The sequence below is a fragment of the Haemaphysalis longicornis genome, unplaced genomic scaffold (genome assembly GCF_048455015.1).
Source record: "Haemaphysalis longicornis isolate Haplotype H1 unplaced genomic scaffold, Haemaphysalis longicornis Haplotype H1 scaffold_9, whole genome shotgun sequence".
Lineage (NCBI taxonomy): Eukaryota > Metazoa > Arthropoda > Arachnida > Ixodida > Ixodidae > Haemaphysalis > Haemaphysalis longicornis.
The window spans coordinates 86,851,012-86,865,005 of NW_027526460.1; the positions used below are offsets into that span (position 1 = coordinate 86,851,012).

The 13,994-nt window shown below is 44.4% G+C and overlaps 1 protein-coding gene across 2 annotated transcripts in view; it reads left to right on the forward strand.

Annotated features, from left to right (window-relative positions):
- LOC144152903 (8-oxo-dGDP phosphatase NUDT18-like) overlaps nucleotides 1-11,578 on the forward strand; it is a 53,198-nt gene extending 41,620 nt beyond the window's left edge. For both annotated transcript variants that reach the window (XM_077684457.1, XM_077684456.1), the window contains exon 6: nucleotides 6,923-11,578. In XM_077684457.1, coding sequence (XP_077540583.1) covers nucleotides 6,923-7,168 — 246 coding nt within the window. In that variant the 3' untranslated portion in view covers nucleotides 7,169-11,578. The remainder of the gene's footprint in view (nucleotides 1-6,922) is intronic.
- The last annotated feature ends 2,416 nt before the right edge of the window (nucleotides 11,579-13,994 follow it).

The window sequence follows — 13,994 nt, forward strand, 5'->3', positions numbered from 1 at the left end:
TCCACCAGGCCAGAGGGTCTGAAGACTGGGGAAGAAGGGGGCCTTTCAAATAGTTGGCTACGACGTCCGCAACAGAACAGCCTGACTCTCGATGCGTTTCCAAAGGGAAGCTCTGGAATGCATGCCACACTGAGTCTTCTGGCGTCTCGGGCAGACACGCGCCACTTCCGCTTGGACCGTCAGGAGGCTGGTGGTATTCTGCAATCTCTTCAGCAGCAGTTGTGAGAAGTTTTGATGCCCACTGTTTTTCAGATTTCTCCATGTAGCAGGCATCTTTGTACCTTGGGTCGATCAGCATTGCCAAGGCTAGAAGCCTGGACATTTTGATGTCAGGAAAGCTTGTTTTGATACTTTTCAAGAGGCCCAAAGCAACTGCAGCCTCATCAGGCTTGTGTGAACGCTGAGGAAGGACAACTGTCGTGCATTCTAGGAGAGGGATGGGCTGAGACAGAGTCGGGTAGCCATCACCTGACAGTGCTGTTGTGGCCTGGTCAAGCGGCTGTAGAACTTTTACTGCTGCATCTAGGAGCTTCCACTCGGATGTGGTCAGGTTCTTCACAGCGTCGGACTCTGACAGCTCAAGAGTAATAGGCTCCCGAAGCCTCAACAGTCTGGCCATCATAGCGTGCTCACTATTCCAGCGTGTTGGTACACCCTGCACAACTTCGAGGGGATCCAGTTGCATTTCTCTCTGGATTTTTAGAAGGCATGCTTGGGCAGTTGCGCTCCTCTTGTACCAGCCGACGACAGTCCTGCATTTGGCACATAGTTGTGAGAATCCTTGCGCATTTCGCTTCAGGGCGGTTATGCACAACTGGAGCGTGTGTCCGAAGGATAGAATGCCTTGCTAGGTCGACCGGGCCAGGGCCAATACAAAGCTCCTGCTGTTGTCCGTGACCACATAAATTGGAACTTGGCCTTGCGCTGGGATCTCCGATTCTTCAAGGACGCTTTCAGTGAAGCGTTGCAAGTTTTCAGCGGTGTGGCATTCTGCCATTTCGGCACATGCCACGTGCTGCACAAATTCCTTGTCCATGACGTGGCAAGTGACACACACGTAACTGTCATTGGCACGCGAGGTCCAACTATCGGTCGTAAGCGATATGGCCTCGACTTCGCGTTCGATAACCTTGGCAAGGTTGCTTTTCACCTCCGCCTTCTTTGCTCTGTACAGCTCCGGGACAATCACTCTTGAGAATGTCGTAAGTGTAGTCCGGCCTGGTGAAATTCATCATGTTCAGAAAACCAGGGTCTTCGACAATGCGGTACAGATGCATGCCTCGGGTGATGAACTGGGCGACCAATTTCGTCATCGCCTTAGCTTTGGGTGCACTCGCGTGCATCCTAGGCCTAAAGCTTTCGGCCACCAATGGTTGCACGCAAGGTCTTACTTTGTTCACGTCCTTGACTTGCGCTGATCTTTTGGCTACTTGAAGCTCATCTTGATAACTCTGGTAGATGTCTGGATGCCGCTTCAGGTGCGAGGCCAGAGTCGTCGTCGTGCCTGTTGGTGTTCGTAGCACAGCTTTGCATTTCAAACAACGAGCCTCGTTGCCAGGGGGCATTTTCAAGGAGTGCGTACATAGGGGATTTCCGGTCTTTGCAGTGCTTGTCAGAATGTAGTAAGACGAACACCAACACTGACGATACGGTGCAGCAAAAACGTTGGGTGCAGCTCCTACACGTTTGGCTAAACGTGTGCCCTTGCGCTTCAGTGTGCTTGCTGCGCAAACATAGAAAAAATGGCGCTTGTTTTACAGTGGTTACTTGGCTTGACTTGGCTGGCTTTATGGCTTGTTAGCAATGTTGATGACACCATGTGGCTTGTTAAAACGCGATAATGTTTCATGCGGCGCAATCTTTGGCCCCACAGGCGTAAAAAAACACAACAAAATAAACTTACCTCTCAGCGACGTTATTCGCGTTTACCGAATACTTCGAATTTTTGTAATACTGATATTCGAATCGAAGCGAATTTCGAATATCCTATTATTCGATCGAATATTTGGAACGACCGAATATTCGCACAAGCCTAGAGGTTGGGCTTCACCGCATGACACTAGCACCGAGCATGCTCACATTTTTTTTTTATATCTGACAAACTGTTCCGCGCAAGTCGACATTTTTTCTGGGGCGTGTTTTTGGAATGTTTATCTACAAAATGTATATTCTAATTTTTTTCTACTACCGGTGGTTTGATATACACAACTCCTTTTTTATCATTTTTTTTCGACAACTTGACAAACATTTTGGTTTTGATATTTTTTTACAACTATGGTATATAAAAACCTTTAAAAAACTGGTATTATTGGAAATGCCGTTAAATATTCTGCATTTTGTGCTCCTGCAATTAGTGCTAACCAATTTTTTAGCAGGAAAAAAATGTTTTCAAAAATTTGTCAATTTTCCGGCGGTAGCGAAAAAGTTAAACTTTAACTGATGGCGTTGCTTGAGGGCTTTGACGCTATTCATACGACATCAGGTGCCGGACATTAAAAAGAGCAAGACAAATTTCGTTTTGTGCCTGTAAGTAGTGCTGTACGGTAGTGTGTTTGAACGACTGATTCGTGTAGACTTTGCCAGGTTGCTGTCACCTGCCTAAAAGTGTGTTTTCTTCCGTTTGTTGAGCTTCTCTCGATGACAGAAGGGCACAGAAAGGTCGTATAAGGCACTTTTTATGGAAAGTGGGTCATTGGAATGGCCCATAGATATATTTATTTATTTATTTAGATAAGTGCCCACAAATAGCATGATGCCTTCAGTGTGGTGCACAGAAGAAACAAGGGAAAGGATAGGAAAGGGAGATGTGTACAATGGGGAAAAAAGAGTATAGTAAAAATAACATCAATGGATCAAACATTATAAGGCTGACTCACACATGATTCTACAACACAAAAGAACACACTCAGAAGATGTGTACCATAGCGAAAAAAGAGCATGAGAAATGAAAATAACCTCAATAGAACAAACATTACATGGCTGACTCACGTGATTTTACAACACATGAGTACACACTCAGGCTTTAGATGTATTTTTAACAGCTTGCACAAAAGTGCTGTAACGATCAAAGATACTCAGATCAGGCGCTTCAAGTGAGTTGTAAAGGAGTTGCATTCTCTGGACAGGACTTTTATGATTGACGGCAGGATAAAATAGCGGCGAGGAACGGCATCGTGTGGGGACATGAAAATTGATGGAAGTTAGCAAATCGGCAGAGCCAACAGCTCCATGAATGAGCTTGTGAAGAAAGCACATATCGAGGAGTGTTCTTCTGTCACTCAGTCTGCTTAATCCAGTGTGGTCGAGTATTCTGTCATACGTGTAATATATTTTCCTGAAAAGGTAACGATTATAATAGATTCGAACAAATCTTATCTGGACTCGTTCCAGAGACAGTGACAAGAATTGAGGAACAGAGTTCCATACAACCGAGCAGTACTCTAGCCGGGAACGTACAATAGCCCGAAACAGGGACAAATAGCAGGTAGGATCAGTGAACTCTTTCGTGACACGTGTTACGAGTCCAAGGGATTTCATTGCATCGCTGGCTGTTTTTTCAATATGGGGTTTAAAACTTAGTGATGAGTCAATGTGCACACCCAAGTCCCGCACTGTTGATGCTCGAGTAATGGAACCCCCATGCAGCTTATACAAAAATTGAATCGGCACCTGTCGACGATGGTATGATATCACATTGGTCTTTGATGGGTTGATGCGAAGCATGTTTGCTGAACACCATGCTGACACGGTGTTAATGTCGTCTTGTAGAAGAGAGCACTCGCTAGCCCTGTCTATAGGCCGAAAGATCTTAATGTCATCAGCAAAGAGGAGCATTTCAGAGTGTTGCATGCGCTCAGCCAAGTCATTGATAAAAATCAAGAACAACAAGGGGCCCAGGTTGCTTCCCTGAGGCACTCCAGAAGTTGAGCGAAATTCACCAGAGAAACAGCCCGCAACTCGTACAACGTTTGTACGGTTAGACAAGTAGACAAGTTAGACAAGTAGCTTTCAAAAAGCATCAAGTACATCTTACATATTCCATAGTTATCCAGTTTCTCTAACAGCAAGGAGTGTGACACAGTGTCGAATGCCTTTGACAAATCAAAGTAGATTACATCAATTTGGTGTCTTGAATGTACTGCAGGGACCACTTTGCTAAGAAAAGCACACAGATTTGTCACAGGTGAACGATGAGGAATAAAGCCATGTTGTTGTGTACACAGCTTCTGGGAGAAGTAAGAAGGCTGTACAAAGAAGGCTGGGAGAAGGCTGTACAAAAAATAAGCTCCAGAACTTTGGACAGAGAGCAAATCAGTGACACAGGTCGATAATTGACCACAAGGGAAGGGTCGCCAGACTTATATATGGGTGCAACAATTGAGTGTTTCCAAGTGGTTGGAAAGACTCCAGATTGTATACAGAGGTTGAAGATGTGTCTCAATATGGGTGTAAGTATCAGTCCACAGCCCTTAACAATGAAGCTAGGGATGCCGTCATGGTCACATGATGTTTTGGCCTTCATTTTTCTAAGGGCTTCACGGATTTCGGTCTCTGTCACTGGCATTGCCGCCAGGCAGTCTGCCTGTAAGGTCTTATCTGCATAGTCAGTGTTGCCAGTATTAACAGCTGAAAAACTGGAGCTGAAGTGGCTAGCCAACAGGTTGGCAATTTCTGTTGCGTTGGTACATGCCTTGCCTGCAGCTGTGTGGATCGTTGAAGTTTTAGATGATCGTGAGCCATAACTGTGCATGAACCTGCAGAACTGTTTGGGGTCCTGCCTCAAAGATGTTTCAATTCTGTCAATGTAGGCTTGCCTGTCCCGTTTCAACAGCTGCTTGGCCTGTCTTCTACAATCGCTGAACATTTTATACGCTGTTGGGCAGCCTGATACTTTATGAAGGTGGTGCAGGTGTGCCTTTCGCTCGAGACACTGTCGCAGCTCTTTAGAGAACCAAGCTGGATACACGGATGGACGGGAAGTGCGTTGCGGGATGAACCTGGCCATTGCGTCTTGCAGTGCAGCAGTCAATTTGGCCGTGGCCGATTCTGCACAGTGGTCACTGAGCACGTCTGACCAGTCGCAGTTCCTTAGGGACACATACAGGCCGAGGTAGTCCCCACGGTCAAATTGAAACTTAGTTTGTGCACGAGGAACGTGCCTCACCACTTTCAATGAAAGCACTATCTCTAAAGGAGGATGATAACTATCTACCCGTGTTAGTGGAGCACATGCCCTCTGGGCACAATCATCAGGAGAGGATGTTAGTATGATGTCAAGAAATTTTCCCTGGTGGTTTGGGCAAGGGTTTTTTTGATATAGGCCATGAAACATGATGAAGTCTAACATAAAAGATGCTTTCGGGCGTGACGCCGCAGCAACCTCGTGGACACCTGTAGCTGCCCAATCCATCCCAGGCAGGTTAAAATCACCACAAATGCGGACATTATATTTTGAAAAGTCTACAATTCGCTCAAGGCTCTGAAAATTGTTGATGAATTTGGTAGCATCATAAAGAGGTTGAAAATAATAATTTCCCAGTAAATAGCTGGCGCCATTTCTGGCAGATACCTCAATCCAAACACTTTCCTCGTAAAGCTCTAGATCACCTCTACGGCGCACGTTAAGCGAGCTGTCCACCGCGATTAGCACACTCCCTCCTCTTTTTTGCTTAGTCGCGGCATAATTGCGATCACGGCGGAAAAATCACCAATGCTCGAAGGAGCCAGAAAGTAGCCAAGTCGCCACACTGAACGTTTTGTCGCCACGAGTCTTGAAAAGTTGCCAGTTTGGCGACGGATTGCTAGACCTGGCAACCCTGCTGGTGGCACATCTCAGTCACGGGGTGGCTGATTGATAATTAAGGGGGCACATGGGTCTTTGATCAAAAACTTTATTTTTTCAGTTATGATGATAAAAGTTAGGGGCCGTATGTAGTTTTTTATTCTCATTGTAGATATAAAATTTGTTTTTGTGTACAATGACTACACTCAAGTTTATTTGGACATTTATTTTTGATTTTCTGACAGCCTTTGTAAAAAAACTGCTGGAGGGATGCAGCTTACCAAGTTAAAAGTTATTGAACTGTGCACAAGTCAAGGAGTGCAATAAGACTAACAGTATCGTTCTATCTGGTCTGTAGCAGAAGTTACGACCGTTTGAAGTTTAGGCCTGGAAGGCAAAACCTTTTTTTCTGGTTGCCACCTTCCAGGCCCAAACTTCAAATGGTCGTAACGACTTTATGCTCGTGCTTGGCTGGCGATGTGCACTTTCCAGCCGCTGCAGCATCTATTCACAGTGAAACTCTTCTTAGGATGGTGTAGTGGGGTGATGGGGCAGCAATCACTAATCTTCGTGACCCTCAGACTGTGCAGACATTTGTAATTGTACTTGTTCTACTGTCATAGTTGGCTGGCTGCTAATCAGAAGTTACTACCCCGCGGTCCTATGACCGGCTGTGTCAACAAAACCTTGTGGCTGGCCAGTGCTAATGGATTACCCCAAACATCCCCACGGCAAACTCAAGCTTTTGTACGACTTGGTAATGGGAAGTGGGGTTAATTTCCTTTCATTTCTTTTCTGTCAAGGCCTTGTTGAAGGGATGTCACATAAGGGGTAGGCACATGCATGAGAGAGTGAAGGCCATATTTTATTACAGTGCAGGGTAATTTGTTGAGGTGTTCAAAAAAAGTGGAAGGACAGGTTATGGTGGTACGAGAAAGATAGCAAGGAGGCGTGAGAAGGCAGCACCCATGGTGATAGCGGGATCTAGGCGAAACTTTGATACCACAACTTCTACGACGATGCACCCCAACAGCATCTCAGGATGCGAAGTTGTCCCGACTCTGTTCACAGTGTGGTGATTTCATTTGTTAAAAATCTGGCTCACAACCAACCTTTCTTTTTACATTTTTATGGTTCCAGAACATGTTCAGCTCAGAGCCACCACCGCACAAGCCCCTCGGCGTGCTGTCGCTCGAGCACGACGGCAGCGAGGGTGGGGGCGAGCAAGACGGCCTCTGCCTCTGCCTGCTGGTCTCGTGCAAGGGTGCTGTCGAGGACGTCTCGCTCACGCCGGGGTACACCTGGCTCGAAGTGAGCTCGCCGCTCTCCGAGAAGTTGCTCACGCGCACGGGCCGCAACATGACCGTCTTCCTCAAGGTCCAGTGAGCGGAGACCACGCGACAGGAGGGCACCCCTTGTTCCTTTTTCTCTGTGGTCACATTGGTACCCACTGCCCGGTGCCTCACGTCTGTTCTGGCACCCGCACAAAGAAGGGCTGGAAGAATTGGGTCTGTGCAAAGTTGGGGCATGCTTTCCACTCTTGTTGCTCTGTCGACACTCTGGCATTAGTAGCACCATGACTCGTGGTCGTGCGCGGTGCAAGCCACCACATTTGTGCAAGTGACAATGTTCATAAGGGGATTGTACCATGAGCACAACTAGAAGTGAAGACGCGGTTCTTATGATTTAGGTGAGGGGTACACGTCATTTCTCATCTTCGTACTCTGACACAAGCTATGTATGATACACGGTGTCTTTGGTATTCCTGTTCTGAGGACTGCTCACAAAGAACCTATAGTCAGATGGGCACTTGACTACTTTGTTCAGATTGCGCGATTAGTGTTGGATCGGCCATTAGTATGTGCTTATAAGTTGCTTTGCTACTATCTTCTAACTGCTTTACTGGCAGAAATTTCAGAGCATGGTCAGCATTGGGGCCCTTAGCACGGTAAGCATCTTAACATTGAAAAAATGTTGCTGGTGAAAGCTGTACGCCGTCTTGATGTCCAGCTCAGTGATGTACCACTGAGTGTGCAGTTGGTGTTAGCCCGACAGTCAAGAGAGAAGGAAAGAAGGTTGATAATTTTTTATCTTTCAGCATGATGCGCGATTTTATATAAGCATTATTTGTTTTATCTTTATCTTAAGTCGGCCTACTTTTATTGGGAAGCTACAAAGCCTTGAACAGAATGTATCTTTCCACAAGCAGACTACAATGTAATTGTAGTCGAATGTAACAGGGCAGAGCTAATAGCATCATTTCTGTGTGGCCTTTATTAGCCAAGAAATCTGATGTGCGCAACAGCACAAAATTAATTGGAAGAGTTTGGTGGCTGCCTTGCGCAAAATAGGCAGAATTACGAGCATTTGCCAATTATTTTTCATTCAAGTAGGGCCAGTGTTAACTGTGTTCATCTTTTACTTATTTACGCATTTTTACCTGGATTTTAAAACCCAGGTGATAAGGAGGATATTGCATTACTGGTGGGGTTAGGGAAATTTTACAATTGAATACATCAGATGTACTCAAAGCGTGGGGATTGTATTATTGTTATGCTTTCTCTTCGTATACCTCAAAGTTTGTGTAACCTGAACTTATAGTCACCATGTGTTATTGAATCTTCGCCAATGTTATATCTTTACTGCTTATGTATAGGCTGCGCTTGGAGAAGATTGTACGTTGAAAATATACCAAGCAATGCCTGTGCTGAAAAAAAAAGGCCTGATATAATTTTATTTCCATGTCATTTAATTACATTTTAAAAACGTGGGCCAGCAAGTACACTTACGTTTAATGCGAATTTTGCGTGCTAGCTAGTGTTAAACTATTGTTGTGGTGATATTACAATTTTTTTCCATGATACTTATACGGCTTTGTATCAGCCCGAAACAAATTTCAAATTTCGAAACAAATTTCAAATTTCGAAAATTGGAAAGGGCTGTTAAGCAAATGCTCCTGAATCAGTCTATTAAATGGACAAATTCCACACGCTGTGTTAACTGTCACAGCGAAACCCTCCCAACATTCCACTTCATTACGCTGATTACAGGGTTACCATTTCGCTGTTTCTAAAAACGTGTTCACTGCTGTGTACGTTCTTCATTGATTACTGGCATTATACAGTACTGGAAGCATCGAACTTTTTACAACAGGTGCTTATAATGAACTTGCATGATGTAGTTGTGTCGATTTCATTAGTTGGTTGTGTGGGTTTGACCCTGGCCATGGTGGCCATTTTTCGGATGAAGACGAACAACGAAAATGCCTGTGTGTCAAGATTTTGATGTGCACGTTAAAGATCCCCACAGGTTCAAAAGTAATCAAGAGCCCTCCACTAAGTCGTGCTCATATCTCGAGTGTAGCATCAGTGCTTAAATTTCCAAAATTAGACAAAAAATATATATATTTTTTCAAGTGACATTTATGTCGCCCTTCAGTAGAGGAAAAATATTAACCCAAGGTAAATGTAGGTAACATGACCGTATTCTTCTTTGTGATAACAAGATCTTAACCCACCGCTGAACATTTTGTTTCTGATAAATATGTTACTTGACTTCTATGAAACTGTTCAGAGATTCTGGAACAATTCTGCCATAATATTTTTTTTATCTGGAATATTAACTGTCTCACTAAGTATCCGCGAGCTGTAACCTCCCTTCAAGCCATTTTCAGTGGAACTTTGAATGCTTTTTACTTTTTAAGGTTTACCTTTGCTGAATCTCCTAAATGTGATTACCCCCATTTCGATAGCATTGCTTTTAGCTGACTAGCATATTGCCTACGTTTGCTTTTCATTGGGCTTTCATGTTCCATATGAGTGTGTCTGTAAACTCTGTCTTAATTTTGTGTGAATTGCACAGTTTTTGCTGATGCATTGTTACGTTACAGCATGGTGAAGGCTAGTTTGGTTTCTAGAACGTATGCCTTTCAGGAGGCTCTGTGGAGTCTTCTGAATCTATTTTGTCCCATTAAGCGTCACTGTTTCAGGGAATATATTTTTGGTCGCACATGTTTCGATAACACGAGACGTCAAGTCTGGGTATGCTGCCTTATATTCAGGTGTTGGAGAGCTAATGCCTAATCTGTGATAGTACAGTCGGGTGACGTTTGTGTGTAATATGTTGTATGTGTACAGTGATGTCCTTGTTCAGTGTATGAAGTGATGAGGTTACATAACCATTATACTATTTACCCTTGACCACGCTTGCCACTATCAGCGTTTTTGTAACCTGTGTTCGACGTAGCTTCGATACGCTGTCATATTTATTATCCTTGGTGTCTAATCTTCTTTTAGCTATTCTAATGCTCTTGTTGAAGGGACCCTGCAGCACTTGCCATCGACTACTCAGAATTTATTTTGTGGTAAAGTCTACTGTCCCAGCAATCTCCTCCCACAAGAATTATGAAAATCCGTTCACTGTTACCGAAACTATGCACGATAAGAAATCGCGCATAATTGTTCCCTCTCAACTCGATCGCGGACAACCCGACGAAAGCTGTGCGCTCTCCCCCCCGGAGAAGGGGGCGGCTCACGGTGTTCTCTTCAGCGGCCTTCGATACATCACAGGCTGGGGAGTTTTCCCCTTTTCTCCGCGATGTGGAGGGGTCTATTTCCAGTCTGGCGCCACAAAAAAGCAGGAACGGCTGCCTGCTCGCAAGGGCGCGCTCAGGCTGGTGGGGCATTTTTGGAGCAATAACGTTTGTTGTCGAGGGGTCTGGTTGAAAGGGGAGTATTGAGTTCGTCACTCAAACTCCGCGCACATTCAAAACACAAAATAAACACCAAAACTGTGTGTTCAGGTTCAGGCATACAAGAGGTTGGTACACAGCGCCGACGACGGCGGATCGTCGCAGGAAATGCGAGAAATAAACCGCGAAATTTACCTGCGACAGCCAATAGGGCAGCCATGGCTACAATGACGTCGTTTAGGCGATGCCAGGGGCGAATAAGGAGGAAAACTGAAGAAAGTGCGGTTGGTTTTCCCGCGTCTTTCACAGCGATTTGAGCACTCGCCGCTTCACGTGCACATGTAATATTTGGCTCGGGTATTCCTGGCTGTGTAATCTAAACGTCACACAGGTTTACTTGCACTGCTCAAAGAGTGTTGTTGCAGGGTCTCTTTAAATAATGCTTTTTCTAACCCGGTGCTTCACAAGAGACTGTACAACGCTGTTTTGCACGCTTGGGTGAGTAAGTTACGGTGTTTGGTGCCTCATGCGGAAGTGTATCACATTTTGTGGTCCCAGAGTGCCTTAACGGTTTGACGTGATGCAAGCCGCTTTGTTTATACTCATCTCAGATGTTACCGTTGGCGTATTTTATCTGTCTCAAGGTATCCATAGTGCACAAATACTATGCATTTTATTTGTTGTATGTATTTATGGTTACTAAGGACAAGTACGTGGCTTTATCTTATTTCAGCACATGTATGTGGCCAGTTTACTAATGTTCTTGAAAGAATTGATAGCTTTCGAAGCCATAAATATCAGGCCCAGGCCTGCTGACTGCCAAGCTAAGCCTACCTGCTCAGCTATGCCAAACAGCCTTCTACTAGAACAGCCGACGTTGGTGCTAAATACTCAGTTATCGAAGGGAGTCTCCACATTTTGGTGTGGTTCTCTTTGGTGTACGCAGAACTGAACTACGTATGCCCGCTATCTGTGTGTACTCATTCCCAGGGTCGCTGTATGTGCATTCCGACAGATGCCTGTGTGCATATTGCTGTTTTGCTCTTGTTGTGTTTGTGAGAGGGACCACAGGACTAACTTAATAAACGTTACGGTACTCAAGCAACAACGTCGAGTGCTTTCTGTGTGTATGTATTGGCAAAGTCAGTGCCGATATGGTCTGCTATCCCTTTTATAAACTACTATGGGCTGTCGTGTCAATATGGTGGGCTGGTCACAGCTAGAAATATCAAGCCACGTTAACAGACAGATGTAGAGTTGCCTTTGAAAGAATGCACTGCTCAGCAGGTTTTTTTTCTTAAATTTACTTGTTCAGGCTGCAGTAACCGAATACAGCTACCTTTCTTTTGCCGTTTGAGGAAGGAATAAGACTGGCAGAAGTGTCTGGAAATGTCCACACGTGTTGAAGATGACCATCACAGTTTGGCTTTACTTACCAAGGGCAACAAATATACTTTTTTTCCTGTTCCCATCTTTTTTGCCCAATGTGGATCAGGGATGGGTCACTATGGAGGCAGTGGTGGTAGGCAGACACACGCACACTATTCACGCTAATTCTCCCTAGCTGCAGAATACTGCACGTTGAAAATCATTGGAGATAAATTCTGCCTGTGGTATTTTTCGCACCAAATTGTAGTTTACCAAAGTCAGTGTTGCCTGAGAAAGAAGACAAGGAACATAGTGGGGAAATATTACCTATAGTTGATGACAGGGTAAGAGTGTATCAGGAGCTCCGCCCACAAGCGTTTGTGTGGCTGCTACCTGACTCTCCGCGGTTTTTGAAAAATAGTTTGTTATACTGCAGCTCTTTATACCCATTATTACCAATATAAGTGGCTGACAGTATAACCACTTGATTATAAAGTCGTTTATATAAGTTTCATTCCCAAGAATGAATGATTTTCAAAGGAAAAGCAAAAAGTCACCCTCTTTGAAAACACTCAGGAGAAAAAAAAAATTACTCAAAGGTTATTCTTGGTACAAACTATTTCGGGTGTATTTTATATTGAACTCAAGGCTATTTGTGATTGTTTTACTGTTATACAGCAAAAATAAACATAAACAACGCGCATACAATTTTTGGGTCTGAATAGTTCGAATTTTGATCACTGCACGTCGCTTAACCGTTGTCTGCTTGGAGAAAGATAATGGTCGTCTGGTACATGTGATCAGGCTCGTCGCAGTGCAATTATTTCTTTTTGCGTGTGCACTCATTGTTAAGAAATGTAGTCGGTACAATATCTTCCACAGCCATCATCACCATCGAATCAAGCGTCGTATACGCAGGGTGGAAGAAACGGGCGGTTCATCGCCGCAATGGCTGGATGCAGTGCACGGGCTGTGTAAGCCCAGGGTAAGAAGGAAACCAGCAGTGAAAATTCATTGGTGCTTTTCAGAAATCGACAGCGATATGAACGGGCAACGTAGTGTTCTGTGCAACGGTTTCGAACATAGTGATGCCCTGCAAACACATATCGCGGCGACGCACGCTAACGGTGGAGGTCGCGATGCCGCATGGGGTGTCCTGCCTTGCAAAATTAGCTGCAGGTGCGAAGAAGCAAGCGTTATTTTATTCCGCTTCAACGAGACGACACCACCATATGGCGCAAAGAGAATCATTGCTACTTCACAAGACACGTGAGTGGCAAAATGCGCTACGTCAGTTGGTCTGATTGACACTACGGTGTCAATCCAGGTGACGATTTCTGAGGTGTTTAGCGGCGATGTAATAAAACAGCAGCCGCCGTTTCTTCAGTTTCATATCACCACCCCACAGTTTATGGTAGAAGGATAAGGCAGAGAACCCTGACTGGCGGTGAAAATTGGTAGAAAAACACCCTGAAGCACTAGCAGCCGCCTCAAAAATTGCTATTGTGAGCTTTTATCGAAAAAATGAATAGTGACCTTCCGATGCATTCTTCCAAAGTTCTACTTTCCAAGTTATGCTACGCTAAACTTTAATTGGCTTTATACCGAAATGAAGAAGGCTGCCATGAAGATATTTTGATTACTGATGAGGCTTTTGAAATAGCACGCATAAAGAAAATATTCGGTTTAGCATGTAGTTCCTTTGCAGCCATTCAAGCTTTTGTGGAAACATTTTCATTTTTGATAATCTTCCTGAAGCCAATAATCTTCCCCTATGTGCACCAAACAGTGACGTTTGTGAAGTTTTTTATAACAGTAAAGTTTTTTTTATAGTCATTCTGATTAGCAGTTAATTGTTTCTGGACAGAGTTAAGTGCTAATTTGTTTGTATTCTGTACAACCTTTTTATTGGAAAAGGCAATCCTGAATAAAGTGCTGACTTGTCCTGCGGAGCATTGTGGTGAATTACCAGGTATTCGACCACAATTATCTATGTTACAAGTTAGTTACTGAACAAATATGAAAAAGAACCCTGCAGGGAGTGAGGGCCAGCCACAAAACAAATTGGCAGTGAAAGGGTCAATTACGACTTCATAATGTTTTCCAACAGGTCTATCGTACAGCTTCTGAACTTTTCAGTCAGCTGCGTGAGAT